The 23,246-nt window shown below is 33.1% G+C and overlaps 1 protein-coding gene across 1 annotated transcript; it reads left to right on the top strand.

Annotated features, from left to right (window-relative positions):
* Positions 1-19,999: 19,999 nt before the first annotated feature.
* LOC123905320 lies at positions 20,000-22,507 on the top strand. Its single transcript, XM_045954929.1, has 2 exons — positions 20,000-20,390; positions 20,508-22,507. Exons 1-2 carry the CDS (start codon positions 20,000-20,002, stop codon positions 22,505-22,507), a joined length of 2,391 nt encoding a protein of 796 aa, XP_045810885.1.
* The last annotated feature ends 739 nt before the right edge of the window (positions 22,508-23,246 follow it).

A 23,246-nucleotide genomic window follows, 5' to 3' on the forward strand; every position in this document is an offset into this window, starting at 1 on the left:
TATTTTATGTTTGGTAGTGTAAAATATGAAAGAACATATATCTATTCATTGTTCTTTTGTAATTTGATCCTTTTTTTTTTTTCTTTCTTTCATTATTATTGGGAGCCATTATTATTGTAACATATAGATAAATATTTTGGAGGATGAATGGACACACAAAATAAATTGTGGGACAAATTTTAAATAGATATGAGAAGCTCTCTAAAGCATGCCACATCATCACAATGTTTGCTTTTGAGCAACTCAACCTTCCTTTTACTGTAAAAGACTAGGGATAAACCCGTGCGTTGCACGGGTTCGATTAAAATATATAATTAAAATATTTTTATAAATAAAAAATAATAATTGTGATAAGTATAATCATATATAGTTAAAAGATAGACATTAATTTAAAATATGATTATATTTAATATTAGTATATAAGTATAAATTAAAAAAAAAGTTGTTTAGAAATATGAGATTTTTCATTAATTTATATCGTAGTTTTGTTTATAATTTAATGTAATAGATCTCTTATAATATTTTAGAATCATATTTTATTTTAATAGTGTAATCGTATAAGATCTTAGTTTTCTTTATATGAATTGCAACTGTATAGTCACATGTACCACTTTGTTTTTTATTTTTTATGTATTTTTTTTTCCAATAAGATCTTAGTTTGGATGTTGATTTTCTTTATAAGATCTTAGTTTATTTTTGTTATAAATGTGAATATTTTTTGTTGCCAATATATAAGTTTGGATGATGATTTCATATATATGAATTTAGGCTTAGTTATTTGGCTCAGGTAAAGAAAGTTTATTATTTTAGAAGAATTTCACATGTCATCTTATTATTTGCTTAAAAAAATGTTATATTTTTCTTACAAACATCTCACTATTTTATTTTGAGCCGTAACTTAAACATTTTTTTAACACTTTATAGAATATGTACTTATTTTATTTAAATATTTGCATTATTATTTAAATCAAATCAATAATTTTGGAATTTTTAGTGAATTTCAGATCATATGCACACACTATATGTAAAGAATGAGATTATCTAAATCACCTTATTATTTTGCATGTAATTATGTTTTAATATCTACAGTTTCTACAATTTCTAAAATTTATTTTGACGTATGAGCATCAACAATTTATATAGTTGATGATTTTTCATCTTAATCTTGAAAAATTATAACTATTTACTCTACCCCTTCACACAATTTAAGGTCTCTCAGATTTATAAAAAAGACGATTCTTGTTCTGATAATAAATTGTTTCTATTGAAGTTTCTTCTCAAACATTCACCTGGTAGAATATTTATATCCCATATTTTATTGGTCAAAAATTTTCATAATGTTTTTAGCTAGCGGTTTTATTTATCTTCTTTTTACTATGCTTAATTCATTTTTTTTATCTTTCATTTTTTTTTAATGATTTTTTTTGTCCCCTCATTTTTTTTTTGTCTTTTGCTATTGAATAATTTTTATTCGGGTTTTCAGTATAGTTTAGTAGTGCTTATTAGAATGCAATACTCTTTTTTTATAGAGGGGTACTTTTTTTTTTTTTTATAATATAGAGCAGTACTCTTAAATCATATTCTCAAAATATTATGCACAAAAAATTATTAGATCGAATTGTAGTCTTGCAAGATCATAAAAGCAATATAAAGGATACAATTTATAAATCCAGTAACCTGGTTACACATGAAAATTATTAGAGTTGATGTCTTGAAAGATTTTGAGAACGTATAAAAAATTGAAATTTATAAACAATAAAAGACATATATGTAAACTAATATAATTTTTTAATCATTGAATAACATAACTGATATTCAAGAGATTGACTCATCAACTACCACAAAAACCAATACTTGAAATGTAACCATCAACCCATAAGGTATTCAATGCAAAAAGTTATTTCATTCTAATAGAAGGTGAATAATATGTAACCTTTGAATAATGAATAAGAATAGTAAATGTCATTATATATACATAGTATATTTTTTATGTTGAGCATACATAAAATTTATATATACATACTTTAGTGACGTATTTTCAACTAGTAAAAGGAATGTTGAATTGCTCCTAGGCCTTCATTGTGATGATGTGGCATGCTTTAGAGAGCTCTCATATCTATTTAAAATTTGTCCCACAATTTATTTTGTATGTCCATTCATTCTCCAAAATAATTATCTATATGTTACAATAATAATGGCTCCCAATATTTTTTTTGCAAAGAACAAAAAAAAATGCTATATTGATGTTGATAATTATACATGTGAAGTTCAAGTGACAAGTAATTTAAATTAGTAGCAAGTGTAACATATAACATAAATAATAGTAATAATGAAAAAAAGACAAAAAAAAAGATCAAATTATAAAATAAAAAATTAATAGATATATGCTCTTTCATATTTTACACTACCAAACATAAAATATAAACTATGCATGCATAAATATAATTTGCACTTTGCAAAAATTTACTTTAAATAAATAAACCAAATAAAAAAATTACTACTCAAAAAAATTTCATACTTGACAAAATAAATAAATTTTATGAAGAAAATACTTTAGTTATATTGTTAATTAATTAATTATTATTGTGCTATTATTTTAAAAATAAATAACTTTGTCATACCAACTTCTAAACTATCATTCTTTCATATTCCTTAACTCTTATTCCTTAACTATGACAAATAAATTTATCATACAATCCTTTAAACCTTCATCTTTTCTCATTCCTAACCATTGTGTGTATAAATATATGATTTTGTGCACAAATTAATGCTAAATATTTGTCATGCAAATTTGAGTTTTCATCATCACTTTTCTCCAACCAACTATTGGATAGATGCTCTTCAATAGGTTCTTCATCTTTTTCACAATTTATTAGTGTTTATATATATAACAACTTATTAATTATGTTACTCTTACATTGTGTGAAAATTTTAGAAATCCTTATTTTTATTGATATAATGTTTGTTAGCCTACTTTTCTAACTTTTTTCTTAATTTTTTCTATTTCTTAACGTATATTTGACATTTTTTTATGTGAATTAGGATAAGAGAATAAAAGAGAGACCTCTATTTTTGTCTTTGTTGCATCTTTGATGCTCAAGAAGTCTATGAAAAGTGACAATTTATGTAAGTATATATCTTTGAGTGCATTTCCACTATATATGTTATTATTCATAATACCATATTTTTACTTACTACCCTACAACAATATTGCTTATTTTTTTCAAGGAAAATATCACTAAAATTATTCAAACAACAAAACCATCATTTTAATTGTAACAAAAAAACATCATTTTAATTTTGATATTACTTATTCTTTGCGATAAAGCAATTATTATATTCAATTAAATTTGTCTTTTTAAGTAATCGTGAAAAGTAAAAGGAATGTTGAATTGCTCCTAGGCCTTCATTGTGATGATGTGGCATGCTTTAGAGAGCTCTCATATCTATTTAAAATTTGTCCCACAATTTATTTTGTATGTCCATTCATTCTCCAAAATAATTATCTATATGTTACAATAATAATGGCTCCCAATATTTTTTTTGCAAAGAACAAAAAAAAATGCTATATTGATGTTGATAATTATACATGTGAAGTTCAAGTGACAAGTAATTTAAATTAGTAGCAAGTGTAACATATAACATAAATAATAGTAATAATGAAAAAAAGACAAAAAAAAAGATCAAATTATAAAATAAAAAATTAATAGATATATGCTCTTTCATATTTTACACTACCAAACATAAAATATAAACTATGCATGCATAAATATAATTTGCACTTTGCAAAAATTTACTTTAAATAAATAAACCAAATAAAAAAATTACTACTCAAAAAAATTTCATACTTGACAAAATAAATAAATTTTATGAAGAAAATACTTTAGTTATATTGTTAATTAATTAATTATTATTGTGCTATTATTTTAAAAATAAATAACTTTGTCATACCAACTTCTAAACTATCATTCTTTCATATTCCTTAACTCTTATTCCTTAACTATGACAAATAAATTTATCATACAATCCTTTAAACCTTCATCTTTTCTCATTCCTAACCATTGTGTGTATAAATATATGATTTTGTGCACAAATTAATGCTAAATATTTGTCATGCAAATTTGAGTTTTCATCATCACTTTTCTCCAACCAACTATTGGATAGATGCTCTTCAATAGGTTCTTCATCTTTTTCACAATTTATTAGTGTTTATATATATAACAACTTATTAATTATGTTACTCTTACATTGTGTGAAAATTTTAGAAATCCTTATTTTTATTGATATAATGTTTGTTAGCCTACTTTTCTAACTTTTTTCTTAATTTTTTCTATTTCTTAACGTATATTTGACATTTTTTTATGTGAATTAGGATAAGAGAATAAAAGAGAGACCTCTATTTTTGTCTTTGTTGCATCTTTGATGCTCAAGAAGTCTATGAAAAGTGACAATTTATGTAAGTATATATCTTTGAGTGCATTTCCACTATATATGTTATTATTCATAATACCATATTTTTACTTACTACCCTACAACAGTATTGCTTATTTTTTTCAAGGAAAATATCACTAAAATTATTCAAACAACAAAACCATCATTTTAATTGTAACAAAAAAACATCATTTTAATTTTGATATTACTTATTCTTTGCGATAAAGCAATTATTATATTCAATTAAATTTGTCTTTTTAAGTAATCGTGAAAAGTAAAAGGAATGTTGAATTGCTCCTAGGCCTTCATTGTGATGATGTGGCATGCTTTAGAGAGCTCTCATATCTATTTAAAATTTGTCCCACAATTTATTTTGTATGTCCATTCATTCTCCAAAATAATTATCTATATGTTACAATAATAATGGCTCCCAATATTTTTTTTGCAAAGAACAAAAAAAAATGCTATATTGATGTTGATAATTATACATGTGAAGTTCAAGTGACAAGTAATTTAAATTAGTAGCAAGTGTAACATATAACATAAATAATAGTAATAATGAAAAAAAGACAAAAAAAAAGATCAAATTATAAAATAAAAAATTAATAGATATATGCTCTTTCATATTTTACACTACCAAACATAAAATATAAACTATGCATGCATAAATATAATTTGCACTTTGCAAAAATTTACTTTAAATAAATAAACCAAATAAAAAAATTACTACTCAAAAAAATTTCATACTTGACAAAATAAATAAATTTTATGAAGAAAATACTTTAGTTATATTGTTAATTAATTAATTATTATTGTGCTATTATTTTAAAAATAAATAACTTTGTCATACCAACTTCTAAACTATCATTCTTTCATATTCCTTAACTCTTATTCCTTAACTATGACAAATAAATTTATCATACAATCCTTTAAACCTTCATCTTTTCTCATTCCTAACCATTGTGTGTATAAATATATGATTTTGTGCACAAATTAATGCTAAATATTTGTCATGCAAATTTGAGTTTTCATCATCACTTTTCTCCAACCAACTATTGGATAGATGCTCTTCAATAGGTTCTTCATCTTTTTCACAATTTATTAGTGTTTATATATATAACAACTTATTAATTATGTTACTCTTACATTGTGTGAAAATTTTAGAAATCCTTATTTTTATTGATATAATGTTTGTTAGCCTACTTTTCTAACTTTTTTCTTAATTTTTTCTATTTCTTAACGTATATTTGACATTTTTTTATGTGAATTAGGATAAGAGAATAAAAGAGAGACCTCTATTTTTGTCTTTGTTGCATCTTTGATGCTCAAGAAGTCTATGAAAAGTGACAATTTATGTAAGTATATATCTTTGAGTGCATTTCCACTATATATGTTATTATTCATAATACCATATTTTTACTTACTACCCTACAACAATATTGCTTATTTTTTTCAAGGAAAATATCACTAAAATTATTCAAACAACAAAACCATCATTTTAATTGTAACAAAAAAACATCATTTTAATTTTGATATTACTTATTCTTTGCGATAAAGCAATTATTATATTCAATTAAATTTGTCTTTTTAAGTAATCGTGAAAAGTAAAAGGAATGTTGAATTGCTCCTAGGCCTTCATTGTGATGATGTGGCATGCTTTAGAGAGCTCTCATATCTATTTAAAATTTGTCCCACAATTTATTTTGTATGTCCATTCATTCTCCAAAATAATTATCTATATGTTACAATAATAATGGCTCCCAATATTTTTTTTGCAAAGAACAAAAAAAAATGCTATATTGATGTTGATAATTATACATGTGAAGTTCAAGTGACAAGTAATTTAAATTAGTAGCAAGTGTAACATATAACATAAATAATAGTAATAATGAAAAAAAGACAAAAAAAAAGATCAAATTATAAAATAAAAAATTAATAGATATATGCTCTTTCATATTTTACACTACCAAACATAAAATATAAACTATGCATGCATAAATATAATTTGCACTTTGCAAAAATTTACTTTAAATAAATAAACCAAATAAAAAAATTACTACTCAAAAAAATTTCATACTTGACAAAATAAATAAATTTTATGAAGAAAATACTTTAGTTATATTGTTAATTAATTAATTATTATTGTGCTATTATTTTAAAAATAAATAACTTTGTCATACCAACTTCTAAACTATCATTCTTTCATATTCCTTAACTCTTATTCCTTAACTATGACAAATAAATTTATCATACAATCCTTTAAACCTTCATCTTTTCTCATTCCTAACCATTGTGTGTATAAATATATGATTTTGTGCACAAATTAATGCTAAATATTTGTCATGCAAATTTGAGTTTTCATCATCACTTTTCTCCAACCAACTATTGGATAGATGCTCTTCAATAGGTTCTTCATCTTTTTCACAATTTATTAGTGTTTATATATATAACAACTTATTAATTATGTTACTCTTACATTGTGTGAAAATTTTAGAAATCCTTATTTTTATTGATATAATGTTTGTTAGCCTACTTTTCTAACTTTTTTCTTAATTTTTTCTATTTCTTAACGTATATTTGACATTTTTTTATGTGAATTAGGATAAGAGAATAAAAGAGAGACCTCTATTTTTGTCTTTGTTGCATCTTTGATGCTCAAGAAGTCTATGAAAAGTGACAATTTATGTAAGTATATATCTTTGAGTGCATTTCCACTATATATGTTATTATTCATAATACCATATTTTTACTTACTACCCTACAACAATATTGCTTATTTTTTTCAAGGAAAATATCACTAAAATTATTCAAACAACAAAACCATCATTTTAATTGTAACAAAAAAACATCATTTTAATTTTGATATTACTTATTCTTTGCGATAAAGCAATTATTATATTCAATTAAATTTAATGTTGAATTGCTCCTAGGCCTTCATTGTGATGATGTGGCATGCTTTAGAGAGCTCTCATATCTATTTAAAATTTGTCCCACAATTTATTTTGTATGTCCATTCATTCTCCAAAATAATTATCTATATGTTACAATAATAATGGCTCCCAATATTTTTTTTGCAAAGAACAAAAAAAAATGCTATATTGATGTTGATAATTATACATGTGAAGTTCAAGTGACAAGTAATTTAAATTAGTAGCATGTGTAACATATAACATAAATAATAGTAATAATGAAAAAAAGACAAAAAAAAAAGATCAAATTATAAAATAAAAAATTAATAGATATATGCTCTTTCATATTTTACACTACCAAACATAAAATATAAACTATGCATGCATAAATATAATTTGCACTTTGCAAAAATTTACTTTAAATAAATAAACCAAATAAAAAAATTACTACTCAAAAAAATTTCATACTTGACAAAATAAATAAATTTTATGAAGAAAATACTTTAGTTATATTGTTAATTAATTAATTATTGTTGTGCTATTATTGTGATATTATTTAATTTTAGGAGTATTGATATATCCTTTTAGAGTAATGTTTAAATATAGCTAGAGAAAATTTTCTCTAAAGCATGCTACATAGGCAAAAATTTGGAGGCTTCAAAATAACCAAGAGTAAAATACACAGCTTGTTGAAGACGAACCGTCACATACATGTTATTGGTCATATATCTAGCTCCAAAAAATGCATGTTGATTTTGACCGCACACATAACTCCATTATAGAAAAACGTAATCCACAATTATTAGAAGACATAATTCATAATGATTATGAATGAAAGATGTAGAACATAAAGACGGTTGTAGTTTTAGCACTTTTTTTTTTACCGGAAAGTTTTAGCACATATACAATGTAATATCCACAATATTATGAAATAAAATAATGGAAAAAGATTTGGTTAATCTAAATATATAGTGACTTCAGCTTCAATCCTATAAGAAAAGCCAATGAAAAATTTTAAGAGTATCATCAAATAGTTGTTTGAATTAAGCGATGATGATCCAAAATCAATTTTTTTTATTATAGATAGATAGATAGATAGAAAGTTGTAGAATTGTAAAAGTTATATTATTTATTTATTCACCTAGAATAAGAAGTTGCATGAAATTTTTTAGAGGTGTCAAATCATCACAATGCTTGCTTAATAGATAGAAGATAGATAAATAGATTTGAAAGTTGAAAATAAATACAATATTCTAACAATTACTTAAAGCTTGCAACTGTGGAACAAAACACTAAATGACAATTTTCAACCTGAAAAAAGATAGAGATAATTAAAAAAGTTATTAGATATGATGTCTTATAAGATCATAAGAGCAATCAAACAATTATAATTTACAAACTTAAATGAAAGACAATTATCTCATACCTATGTATATCAATTTCTTAAACATTGAGTCGCATGCTTGGGAATGTAACTATATATATATATATAGAAACACACACTAATGAATTTATGTAATCTTTAAAATAAACTCATAACGCAAAAAAATGAGAATTTGAAACGATGATACTTAGCTTGTTGAAGTTCCTTTGAGCAAGAAACACATTTCAGTACAAAGAGGTTGATAGATTAAGAATGAACACACAAAATGAGTATTACAATTGCATGATGTGAGAAAGTGGATAGGTTATTGCACATTTATACAGGATACTACTCAACTACAAATATGTTTAATTTTGTAAACGTTTTTTATATATGAAAAGTTGTGCTCTGTAACACCCAAACCCGTTATTTAATTAACTCTGCCTTTATAAAATCTTTTTCGAAAATACGCAGCGGAAAAATTGAAAATATGATTATAGAGCGCTGGTTTGAATATCACAAACTTCATTCAAAGATAATACTAATACATTTATCTAGTAAAATATTCGAATGAACTAAAAACGAAACCTCGCATCGAACGATGCGTTATTAGTTATACAAAACGGATACTTTTCAAATGAAAGCTTAAGACCAACAGAGTATACTAAGAGGACTACATGCATATACATATAAAAACCCCTTTTTCCCGTGTCTCAATCAGAGCAGAGCTTCACCATTGCACTCGGACGAGGCTAACACATAACCTGTCAACCTGGACCCCCAAAGGTCCAGCAATTAACACAAAGCAGAGAGTTAGAAAACATAAACATAAATATAAGTGTGAGTAGTATACTACACACTTCACACGCTATCATGCATTTCTAACTCACACACATACATCGTCAAATACGACTACCAATTAATCATTCATTTACAAACACACCAATCATATAGTTTCACGTCTTCTCGGACACTACCAAAGTGTTCATTTTATAGTCATGACAGACTCTACACTTGTTCATTTTATAGTCATGACGGACTCTGCTCATATACCAAAACATGGCAACAATCACAGTATTAAACAATTAGTAAATACCAAAGCTTAACACATACGGAAAACACATTACAATCCAATCAGATAATGTCACATAACAATTATCAAATACATGTGCATTTACCCTAATGCATCTAATGCCAACTATCCAATGTCATGTCATCCCTAGACACGACTAATGCATGTGGTACCAATTTACATTGTTCAGATTTCAGTCATGACGGACTGTTCAGATTATAGTCATGTACGGACTGTTCAGATTATAGTCATGCACGGACTGTTCAGATTATAGTCATGCACGGACTCTACATCAGTTTTACATCATGCAGGATGCTGGCCAACTTAGACCATCTCATTCAGTTTTACATCGTTGCTGGATGGTGTCAGTTTTAGATCATGCAGGATCATCATCAATACAGTTTAAAATCATGTCGGATCTCGGTTATCATCAACCATCTCACTCATAAAGAGGAGTCACACAGTTTTATATCATGTTTGGATATGGGTTCCAGATCTCGGATAACATGATCCCATCTTCGACCACTTTTCATAAACATAAACCATTTTCATCAATTATTGGAATTCACATGATTCCCATAACACAATTATTCATGAATGCATGATTACTTTTAAACACATCAAAGACATGACGCTATCTAGCTCGAAGCTATTCATTCACTGATGCGGAAACACAATTCCAACATCTAACACATTAGGATAACACAATATCCTATCACTCAATTCATAATTATTCACATGATAATTATCTGCATACTCATTTTTATACACACAAGGTTTCATTTACACTTATGTCATAAAACATACATCATTCTCTTATCATTGCAAATTAATGCTAAAACATATACATTGCTCACTTTAAGCTACAACTTATTGCACACACGTTTATTGATCATATAACGATTAACAATAAGTATTAACAGTATCAAGATGTATCAACAATCATGTAAGGATACCCTTAAACCATGTTACAAGTGTCTAATTACACTTACAAACATTAACAAAATTTGCTGTCACAGAGGCCTTCGCTAAGCGAAGCCTTAGCGAGACTTGGCGAACCTCACCAGGAAGTCACCTGCTCATGGCGAGCTTTGGCGAGCTTCAGCGAACATGTTCGCTACAGCGAACTCCTGGTCGCTTAGCGAACTATACCAGAAAAATATATGTTCTTGAGTTTCTCTAAGGCGGTTTAACATGAAATCCACTCAAAAATCCATCTAGACATGTTATAAATTCTTATAAACAGCTAATTCAAGCATATATGGTATCAAGGAACATTAATCATCCCTTCCAAACATCCAAATACATCAAACAATCAAAATCATGTCAATTTCTTGCATATTAAGCAAGTTTAACAAAACATACAAATCATTGATCAAACATCTACATATACCCACTTTCAACTCCCCAAAGTTGTTTACCTCATCTACCATGAGTTCACTACACATGTTAGGATCAAAAGAATCCATTTTCCATTAAGAAAATCACCCACAAAACCCACAAGAAAATAGAGTGGAAAGAGTTTGGGAATGGAGGAATCGACATCCTCCCCTCTTTCGAATCACTCACGAATATGTAATCTAACTCTCGTACCTTAGCTCGACGAATCCACAAGCTTGCTCTTCTCTTTCTCTCCCACGAGCTCTTCCTCTCCCTCATGAGCTCCTTGCCCTAGCTAAGCTCTTGAACTTCTCATGGAATTGTAACTTATGAGACTATTCACCCAAACTTATGCTACTTATAGCTCTCTCCATTCTCATGGATCCAAGCCCACTTGGCTTAGGCCCAATGGCTATTCCACGCCCAAAGGCCCAAACAACATAACTTCTCGCTCATTAACTTACGTTCTCGCTAAATGATTATTTGCCGCTTAATCATTTAATTACAAATCACGCCCTCGCGTAATAAAATAATTAAACAACGAATACTAAATTTTGGGTCGTTACATGCTCTTTCAAGTTCTAGAGGATTAACACAATCATAAATTATATGAAAATTTTCCGTTTTGTTTTAGGAGTATTTAATTTTAGTTGGTCCCTTTTAATTTAATTTTTCATTTTTTCATTTTTTAGTATTGATATATCCTTTTGTAAGCAATTTTATTAGAGGTGCCACATCATCACAATGAAGGCTTTGGAGCAACTCAACCTTCCTTTTACTAGTAAAAGATAGGCATTTGTATGTGTGTGTATATATATATAAATCCTAAATAGTTCTCTTATTATTCATCTCAACCTTAATCCACGTCAGCCACTTACATCCAATTAAATCACTTTACAATGCCACATCACTTCTACTTGCATCATTTTTATCTCTATTTAGGTTTCACATGCCTCATTTATATACTACTTTATCACTTTCACTTACATCATTTTTATCTCCATATACTTTTCACATCCCTCATTTATATAGAATATAGGCTTAAATATGCAAAAGGTCCCTGCACTTACGAGTCATTTGAGTTTTAGTCCCTGCATTTTAAAATTCTTTCATTTTGCCACTGCACTTTCATTTTACTTTAAAAATGGTCCCTGAACCCATTTTTTGTTGAAGTGACACATTTTTTTTATGATGTGTCAATTTTATTTTACTTTTAAAAAATTACTTATTTAAGGGTATTTTGATCAATTCATTGCAAAATTAAATGAGTCATCAACTCTAAAGTCTAGTCAACAGTGACAGATCATAAAAAATATGTCATTTCAACAAACAAAAAAATGTCCGGGGACCATTTTTAAAGTAAAATGAAAGTGCAGTGACAAAATAAAATGTTTTTAAAATGCAGGGACTAAAACTCAAATGACTCCTAAGTGCAGGGACCTTTTGCATATTTAACCCTAGAATATATTACGCAAAACATACAAAATTAAAGTGAAAATTGAAAAGACAAAGGAAGTTACAACTCACACCAATACCCCATTGTGAATACATTTATATAGTTTTATAGCATATTGACTTTTCATTTATATTTCCCTATAATCATCCATCTATAAATATGTGACTTCTCCCACCAATTGTGTGACTTAGATTTTGTCATATTTCTTTTCATCTAATCTTTTGCGTGTTTTAAAATGGACTCATATACTGTGCAAATTGCTCTTGCAAAATAAATATTGAAAGGTTCATTGGTATTTACCGTAGGTTTTTTTTTTTTTTTTTTTTTACTTTAACATAATTAAGCTATATTTGTTTGCAAGCTTTTATTATGGGCAGTATCAGGAGCTTAGGTAAGTGGTTGAATTGTGCAAAAGCTTCTAAGCGGTTGAATTGTGCAAAAGCAAGGTTCAGACTAATATTGTTAACTAAGGTGTTAAGCATGAAATCGGGTGCTAATCAAATTTGTATTTGGGGTCTAGATTTTTTTAATTTAGTATGGGGTGCTGATTCACAATCGTTGTTTGTAGTTTCATATTCAACCCTTATAGGGTGTTCTTTATTGCAAAAAAAATCTTTTATTCTCTTTATACCAAAAAAAAATCTTTTATTCTCCAAAAAAGAAAGTATTATTTGGTTTACATGCCTTAATCAAATCTTGGGTACTTTTCTTTGCTTTTACATGCCTTAATAATCTGATTAATATTAATATCCTTCAAGATTGCTTTTGTAGATTAAGTTACAATTTTTGTTTTTTCAAGATACAAAATTATAGTTATAAGTGTTTTGCTTTAGGTAGCTTACGAATCAGTTGACAATAATTTTTTTTTGTTCCACAATTGACATTGATTTTTCTATTAGACTTTTTTTTTATAGTTTTCTCGACTAAAATATATTAATTGTGATCTAACCTGTTGATCAGAAATATTGAGGCTGGTCCGTTGAGCAAGCTTCCACACCGAAGGGGGGGTTTGTACCTGCAGGTGCTCCGATGCCTAAGTCAGCGAGAGAACAAGAGATACAAAAGAAGAGAGAGAAAGTATAGTGAGAATGAATCAGAATACCTGGCTCTCCTGTCTAGGAGAGCTTATATAGTGCCCCCAGCGCTGGGCCAAATGTTGGTCTATTGGGCCGGGATAACCGGCCCAATAGACTCAACTGCCAAGATAGTCCCTGTATCGTAGGGGAAGGCCGTTATTTGCCCCTATCTTGGTTGGAGCCGTTCCGCTATTCGCGGGTAAGGGATAGGCTCCATGACAGTTGTGGTTGGATAAAGGAGCACGTGCTAAACGTGCTGCTTAGCTGTTAAGCTATGGCGGAATGGGTCAACATGCATGGATAGATGAGCACGAGCTAACGTGCTGCTTATCCATTATGTCGAGCAGGACACGTCACTGGCGGACGTGTCGGGGAAGTCTCCCCTTATTGGGCTGTGCCCCAAATGTCGGGCATAAGCGATTGGGCCAGCTCTTGGCCCAGTCCAGAACAGGAGCCCCCCAAGTCGTTGCTCCTAGGCATAGGAGTAATGACTTAAGGTTTTTAGGCCCGCAAGTCGAGGAAATGTTTTCCTCGTCAATCCTAGGAGGACGTCATAATTCATTGATTATGATTGTTGCTCATTCTCGCGAGGAGAGCATAAGTGTTGCTCGTAAATTCCTCCGTGGCTAGGCGAGGAGAAAATATGTGTGCCACGATGTTCGAGGAGGAAATTACGGGGAAGGGATTTTGCCTTTTGAAAGTCAATTGCTTTTAAATTCCTCGACTATCTGTCGAGGAGGCACTATATCTATCTGATGTTGCCTGTTTTGGCGGGGACACTTATTTACGTTTGTTTTGCTTGCCCGTAATTCGCGCTTGTCCGCAAAGTCGGGGAGATAATTACGTTAGTGATAACGATGAGCCCCTCGAGAGACGCGTGGTCTGTTCGATGGGAAGTGAAAAGACAGACGTTTCGTCTGATCTTGACACGTGTGCGAGTTGATGAAAAGGCGCAATAATTACCTTCGGAGTATGCGCTAATGGCCTCGTTTTACGAGGAGGCTAAGGGACCGTTGGATCTATCGTGTCTTTTCGTTATTAGCGAGATCGAATTACAACCATTTGATGGCTTTCAATCAGAGCCACTGGATTTGATCAATGGTTGTGATGCGATAGGATGCGTTGCTTCGCGATGCAGAGGAAGGGACTTTGAGAGTCTATAAATGGGGAGAAGAAGTTCATTTGGAACTTCTCCCTTTCTTCCTTCCTCCGCTGCTGCTGCTATTTCCTTTTCATCACCAAAGTTTCGAGTTTGTTTTGCTGTTGCTTCTATTCAAGCTTCAACTTTCCATTTCCTCAAAGGTAAACCAACGTTCTTTACTTGCTATTTACCTTGATTTTGTTTGAGGCATGTTTGTGTTTGTGGTAGATTCCTGCTTAGTATTTCATACCCATTTTGTTTGTTGTGTGTCTATTTGTTAGTAGTTTAGATCACTGTGTGTAGTAGTGTTTTGGATTTTTAGTGACCCAACTCTCACTGTGCTAGTGATTTTAAGCGTTTACCCTTCGTGGGATTTGGTGTTTGATGATACTAGATTTGTGTGTTTTAGCGCACTTTAGTTATTGTGACTTTGCTACACTGTTGCCATTTTCTGGAAAAATGAAGAACACCATTGAAGATTTATGGATTTCTGGGAAATTGGCTTTGAATGTTGATGAACGTTCATATTTTTCTGGGCGGAACTGATGAACACGAAGAACAGTGTTCAAATTTCAGGGATTCTACGCGTTTTTCGTCAGGGAGAATGAATCGTTATTTCTCCCCGTTAATGTAGCAAAAAGCTAGGTTAGTTGACCCTTGTGTCGGGGAGCTTCTCCCCGTTTTCGCCTTCGCGAATACGTTAAGTGTCTTTATGAATTGTATGAATATCGGGGATCTTCTCCCCGTTTTTTCGTTGAGAAAATGAGTTTGTAAAAACTCTGTGTCGGGGACCTTATCCCCGTTATTTCGCTGGGAAATTTCTGTAGATAAATGAGTTTGTAGAAACTCTGTGTCGGGGAACTTCTCCCCGTTTTTAACTTTAGGTTTTATGCAAAACTACTTTGCTGCTGGGCGTCGAACAATGTTGATAGCTTGTGTCGGGGACCTTCTCCCCGTTTTTTAGGCTTTGTTTAATGGTTCTCCTCGTTTCCTCTGTTTTCTTTGTTTGCCATTTTGATAAGGGCTTTTGGTCGGGGACAGCGTCCTCGCCCTATCCTACGCCCTTTCACTTGATCTGCGGTGAAAGGGTGGATTTGATAATTGTCGAATTCACTTTATTTTCGCTGCTTTTCAGGTGTTCGAAATGTCAGACACAGAGGAGATTACGGGGAGCCAAGCGGCTTCCAAGCATAAGTTGGTCGATACCATAACGGATCCCGCGCTAGATTGGGTCGCGCCCGAGCCGAGGGGCATTGCTTCGACGCTCACAGCTGAAGATCCTCGACTTTACACCATCGTTGAGGACGTTAGGAATGGGCAAGTGAATTGGGAAACTCATTTGCCCGAGGAGGGGAAACGGATCTGCTCGACATTCTCCGAGGATGGATTCGCTATGTATGAGCTGGCCTTTAAAGAATTGGGCTTTAAGTTGCCCTTCAGCAATTTTGAGTGTGAAGTTTTTGGCCGGTTGAAGGTGGCTCCCTCATAGCTCCACCCCAATTCGATGGCGTTTATCCGGGCATATCCTATTCTTTGCCGGTACTTAGATATCGAGGCCACCGTTCCCTTATTCTTCCACATTTTCAAGATCCAGAAGCAAATAGTCGGGGAGAGGCAGGGTTGGGTGTCTTTAAAACATGCCTCGGCGAAGATTTTTAAGATGTTCGTGGAGTCTGCCCGGGGGTTCAAGGAGAGGTATTATGTCGTCAAACCTGTGACGCAAGCTGCCCGGGATTCTCTTTATATGGATAAAGAGTTGCTTCAGGAGGATGGGTCTCCTCGACTCGACGAACAAGGGGTGCCCATGACTGAACGGGTACCCCGGTTTCCTTTAGCTTGGTCGTCCGAACATTTCGAAATGAGGACGGAGGAATATTTGACTGCTGCTGCGGATTTGTCCCCGGAGGAACAGGCAGGATTTTTGAAGCTTAAAACTTATGTCAAGGGTTTTAAGCCATGTACTTTTACTGTTGCTTCGGGTGCTGTTGCCCTCGACAAGCGTGGCAAGCCTAGGGTCGAGCCCCGATTTGTCAATACTAAGGCCTTGCTCGCGTGCAAGAGTGTCGTGGAGAAAAAGTCTTGCTCGGTATTTATTTTCAATTTTCCCTTTGCCCGTATTTGGACTTGTGTTTATTTTTTATAATGTTTCGTTTTTTGCTCCTCCTCGTGGTACTGACCATTTAATGTTTTGTTGCAGATAACATGGCCGACCTTGCGTCAGAGCTTTTTAAGCTGGCTGCCGAGCACAAGGGTGATAAGCCGAAGAAGAAAACCAAGAGGGCCAAGGTTGGGTCGAGCAGCACAATGAATCTGGAGGAAACTGCGTCGGGGAGTCCGAGCCAATCTTCCCCGGTCGTGAGCTCTAAGGTGGCCCCGGGTAGCCGAACAAAGAGGCAGAGGGACGAGGCCCTGGCTACTATTGTTGACCTGTCCGAAGGGGATGGCGGGTTTGTTCTCCCCCTTGCCTGAGCAATGGGAGTTTCTTCGACAATAATCCTCCCCAAGTGCCTGTTTCAGAGAGAGATCATCTGCTGGGCACCTCTGCAGCTGCTCGGCAACAACAACTAAACCGGGATGTCGCTGCGGTTATTAGGTTGGCGGAGACGGCACTTGTTTTGAACGAGGGTGGCCCGACTCATGAGGTGGAGAAGTTGGCCGCAAAGAACAGGAAGCTGGAGGCTGAGATTGATTTGTTGGAGAATGACCTGCTCGACCTTAGGACCAAGCAGGAAAATTATTTTAAGAATATGAAAGAGGCTCGACTTACTGCTGAGCAGCTGGAGAAAACGAATAAGGTGCTCGAGGACCTTAAAGTCAGCAGTGCCGAGCAGAGGAGTCAGATGCTGGAGGAAATGGCTATGTTGCAGGCCAAGTGTGCCCCTCTTGAGGATGAAAAGGAGGAGACTCTCAAGTTTGCAACTCGAGGAGACCTTGTGAAGGAGGTCCGTAGGCTTGGGGGCCTGATGTTGGCGAGCATGGTGCATGGATGGAAAAACGCGATCGCCCAGCTCAAGATTGTGAATGCCGATCACGGCTTAATTACTGATGGTATTCATAAGCTCAAGAAGGTTGAAAATGGGCAGATTGTTATTCCGGAGAAGTATAGGGAGATGGCCCTTGAGGAGGAGAAGCAGGATGATGATGATGATGAGGGGGATGATGACGATGGCGAGGAGGAGGAAGTCGAGGAGGAGAAGGGTCCCGACGAGGATAAAGAAGGTCATGATGAGAGCAGCTGAACCTCCTCGACAAGCTATTTAGGCCTGCGCGCCATTTACTTTGTATTTGTTTGTTTTATCTCATAACGATTTTTGGGGGCCTGCGTGCCCGGTTTTTGTAATATCCGAACAAGTGGGTTTTTATGCCCGTATTTTATGACAGTGCCCGTTTTATTAATCCTGCTCGTTTATTTCATGCTCCTCGTTTGTATGTTTAAATTATTGCTTTTTGTTTTTGCTAAGTTATGCCTGTTCGAAATGTGTTATGCATGTCTTTATGCTTGCTCGTTTTTAACTTAACAAATTTTTGGTTTAGGTGTTTGATCAGTGCATTTTAATGCACATTCTTCTACTATTGTACTAGTGTATTCCTATGGTTTAATTTACTATTTTCACTATTTTAAGGTGTTTTTTATATTTAAGTTTATTTCTAACTCTATTTTATTTTCGCACTTAATTTATGAATAAATAGCACTTTGACACCCTTCCGGTCCGCAGGTCATAACTGGAGTTACAAATATCGGATTGAGGCGCGGGAAGATGCGTTGGAAAGCTGAGATCAACAGCTACGACTTTCATGTTGAGGCCAAAACCCAGTTCGGAGCGCAAGTGTGTCAAATAATTGCGTTTATGTTCCAGACGAATTTAATTCAGCACAACTTTATATTTTTCGGCCCAATTGTTTTAAGGCCCGTTCCATGTATTATTTAAACCGAAAAAAAGGCAGCTAGGGTTATTCATTCACTGTTCACGAAATATTCAAACCCTAGAGCAGCCGTCATCTTCCATGGAGAACTAAACTTCTATTGATCCATTGGTGTAAGGAACTTTGTTCTCGAATCTTGAGGTTCGGTTTTAATAGCAAATCGTTATGTTTATGCTTATCATATATCAATTTTCTTGTCTCTCTTTTGTGTATGAGTTGATGCAATTGATGCTTAATTATTTTGTTTCACGTTCATAACATTGAGACTATTCAAATTAATTCACGCTTGTTCAAATTAATCTGAATAGGAAATTGTTATATTATTTTCGCTTGCAAAATAGGGCTGCCGAATTATTGTTATGATTTTTAACTGTGTTATTGGTGACGCTTGATCATCGCCATAGTTAGTCGAACACGCTGGTGCTTAATCAACAAATTCGTTATAAAACTGATTTTCGCTTGTTAAATTAGTTCTATAATCAGCCGAAGCATAAACTGTATGAATATTCATATAAGAACCTATGATAGATGATAAACAAAGTTGCCTAAAACCAATGGATTGATTGCTTTTATATTAATTAAATTCGTAATCTCTGTTATTGCTTCCACAAACAAAAAAACCCCAAATTGCAACCTTTAAATTCATTCTAATATTGTTAAACCGATCGTGAGTCCTTGCGAAACGACCAAGGTCACTACCTTGTACTACTTATTTTAAAATTATTTTGATCACGAAACGACAGTGATCAAATTGGCGCCGTTGCCGGGGACTCTCAATTGATTTTAGCTAATATTAGACTCAGTTTCTGTGTGGTTGCGTTCTAGCCTTTGCTTTCTCGTGCTTTCTGGATTTAACGTGCCCTAATAATCAGTTTTCGTAAAAAAACAGTTTTCTGGAAAATCTTTTCTAAATCGAGTTTTTCCTGTACCTGTTCATCAAAAAAAAATTAGAGTTTAAAATCCCCTATTTTGAGACAAAATAGGTGACGGCAACCTAAAAAGTCCAAATTCCGTGTTTTACTATTTTATTTTAATTTATTTCTGTTTTTATAGTTTCAGAAAATTCCAAACTAATTTCCAAAATTCTTATTTTACTTAATTAGACTAAATTTCGTGTTTTTATATTTTTTTGAATCTATTTTAACCATATCTCTTCTTTCTATTTGTTTCATTAACGAGTTTGATTCTGATTCTTACATAGTTTCTCTTTGCATACTTTATTTGATTCTAAACTTGCTTTTGATAACATGGCTGAACAAAGAACACTAAGGCAGCTTGCTGCTCCTGATGTCAATTACAATGGTCTATGCATTCAATATACTGACGTTGATATTCCTTTTGAATTGAAATCTGGTTTAATACACTTGTTGCCAAGGTTTAATGGTCTTGCAGGTGAGGACCCGCACAAGCATTTAAAGGAATTTCAGGTTTTGTGCTCCACACCATTGAGGCCCGAAGGTATCACGGAAGACCACATCAAGTTGAGAGCCTTTCCATTCTCATTACAAGGTGCTGCTAAAGACTGGCTCTACTACCTTGAGCCAAATTCTGTTTCAACTTGGAATGATCTGAAGAAGGTCTTTCTAGAGAGATACTTTCCCGCTTCTAGAGCAGCATCAATCAGAAAAGAAATATGCGGCATTAGGCAAGGAAACGAATCATTGGCAGAATACTGGGAAAGATTCAAACATCTAGTTTCCAGTTGTCCCCAACACCAGATCACCGAGCAATTACTCATCCAATATTTCTATGAAGGGTTGCTACCAATGGATCGAAACATTTTGGATGCTGCAAGTGGTGGAGCACTTGTTGATAAAACTCCAGCTGCTGCAAAGGCCTTGATCGAAAACATGTCACTCAACTCGCAACAGTTTACAACCAGAAATAATTCTGCAAGTGTAAATGAGATTCAGTCTTCCTCTTCCTCCATCAAGGCGCTCGAAACCAAGTTTGATGCTAGAATTGATGAACTTACTTCCTTGGTGAAAAAAATGGCAGTTAGCAAAGCTCAACCAGCAAAAGTGTGTGGTATTTGTACTTCTTCTGAGCACCCGACTGATACATGCCCCATTCTACAAAATGAAACAATAATTGAGCTTCCTCAAGCATATACAGCAGCAGCCCTTTACAATCAAAACAGGAACAACAATCCTGACCTCTCCACCAACAAATATCACCCTAGTTGGAGGAATCATCAAAACCTCCAATATGGGAATCAGTCACAAGCTGCAGCCCCTGCTGCCCCACCAGCCACTTCTTCGCTGGAAGACCTTGTCAAGCAATTGGCACAACGAACAGATGCTAGCATTCAGAACCTGACAACGCAGATGGGACAAATGGCCAATGCAATAGGCCAACTACAAGCTCAAGGCTCGGGTAACCTTCCTGCACAAACAGTGCCGAATCCGAATGTGAATGTGAGTGCAATTACTTTGAGATCCGGAAGAGTGTCAGAACCAGCTCCAGAGAAAAAGAAGAAGAAAACCGTTACATCATCATCTGCTCCTGAACCTCCTTCTGTTACAATTGAGACCGAACCCGAAAAAGAAAGAGTATATGTGCCACCAATTCCTTTTCCTCAAAGGGTGCAGAAAAATATCAAGAAGACAGTTGAGGAAGACAAGGAGATTTTAAATGTATTCAGAAAATGTGCGGTTAACATTCCTCTCCTTGATGCAATTAAACAGATTCCTAAATATGCAAAATTCCTGAAAGACTTGTGCACACACAAGAGGAAGTTGAAGGGAAATGAGAGAGTCAGTTTGGGACGAAATGTTTCTGCTTTCATTCAGCCCAAAACTGGTTCCTCAGCTAATGTCTCAGTTCTCAGTCAGACCATGCCAGAAAAGTGTGATGATCCAGGAGTTTTTGGTATTCCCTGTTCCATTGGGGATCACAAGTTTGAAAATTGTATGCTTGATCTGGGAGCAGGTATTAATGTTATGCCTACTTCTATTTATAATAACCTTGATCTTGGTCCTTTGCAGCCTACAGGTTTAATCGTGCAATTAGCAAACAGGAGCAATGCCCGCCCTGCTGGGAAGGTAGAAGATGTCCTGGTGCAAGTTAATGACTTGATTCTTCCTGCAGATTTCTACATTCTAGACATGGAGGGAGAAACTAATTCCAGCAGGGCACCCATCATTCTAGGCCGACCATTCATGAGAACGGCAAGAACAAAAGTTGATGTTTATGATGGAACCATGTCCATGGAGTTTGGCGACATTGTCGCTAAGTTTAACATTTTTGATGCCATGAAACATCCCGTGGAAGAACATTCTGTTTTTTATATGGATTTAGTTACTAACACTAACCTTTGCTCTGTTTGTGCTAAGATTGAATCTGATTTGCAGGATAATAACATTCATACAGGTGAAGTTGTTGTCAATGAGGCAGTTTGTACGGTTAAAGTTCTTGACATTCCGGTTGCCCCAACCAAACACTCCCATGATAAAGAAAAGACTACGCACTTCCATGATAAGATGATTTCCAAAAAGAAATTTTCTGTTGGCCAAAAAGTCTTGCTGTTTAAGTCTCGCCTGAAAGATATGGTTGGTAAGTTTCTATCCAAGTGGATTGGCCCCTTTGTCGTGACTAATGTTTTTCCTTCTGGTGCTATAGAAATTAAAAGTACAGGTACTGGCAAGGTTTTCAAAGCAAAAGGACAGCGGTTGAAGCTGCTCCATAAAAGTGTGGAAGGGCTTCCACCAAAACCACCAGACATAGATGCACCAGCACCAGCCGCTACACCTTAGCCCCTCGGGTGTGTTCCTTCCTTTACTCTCACTTTATGTTTAGGTTACATTGCGGACAATGTCTGATTTAAGTGTGGGGGAGGGACATTTTACATTTACATTTTTGTGTTTTTAAAAAAAAAAATAATAATAAAATAAATCATCATGAGTAGTCACATAGGGGTGTACGTGGGCCGGATTGGATTGGGTTTGGCCAAAACCAAATCCCAAACCATATATGGTACTCCGGGTTGGGTTTAGTAAAATAACCACCCGTTATAACATTGGGTCGGGTTGGGTAAATACACTAATTTCCGGGTTGGATTGGGTTGAGTTGTGGGTTACCCAATTATTTTTCTATTTTTTTTATATTAAATATCTAAATGTTGAATCATCATATTTTTTCATAAAAAATAACTCAATCAATGTATTTTCTTGAAAAATAGGGTAACTTTTTTTCACTATAAAAAATAATCACCTTTTTTTTGTGTAAATCTACTAATTTACGGGTTGGATAGCATGTTATCCAAATGATTTTTTTGCTTTTTTTAATATCAAATGACTAAACCCTGAATCACTATATTTGTTTATGGAAATTATTCAATTTTTTAAAATCTTAAAAAAATAATGCGATGAATTATCATATTTGTTCATGAAAATTATTCAATCTTTTTTATTTTCGTAAAAAATAGTATAACTCATTTTCAATATAAAAATATTTAATAATCAAATGAAAAAATCTCTAGTATTTTCATAAAAA

Source organism: Trifolium pratense, linkage group LG2, assembly GCF_020283565.1.
Source record: "Trifolium pratense cultivar HEN17-A07 linkage group LG2, ARS_RC_1.1, whole genome shotgun sequence".
Lineage (NCBI taxonomy): Eukaryota > Viridiplantae > Streptophyta > Magnoliopsida > Fabales > Fabaceae > Trifolium > Trifolium pratense.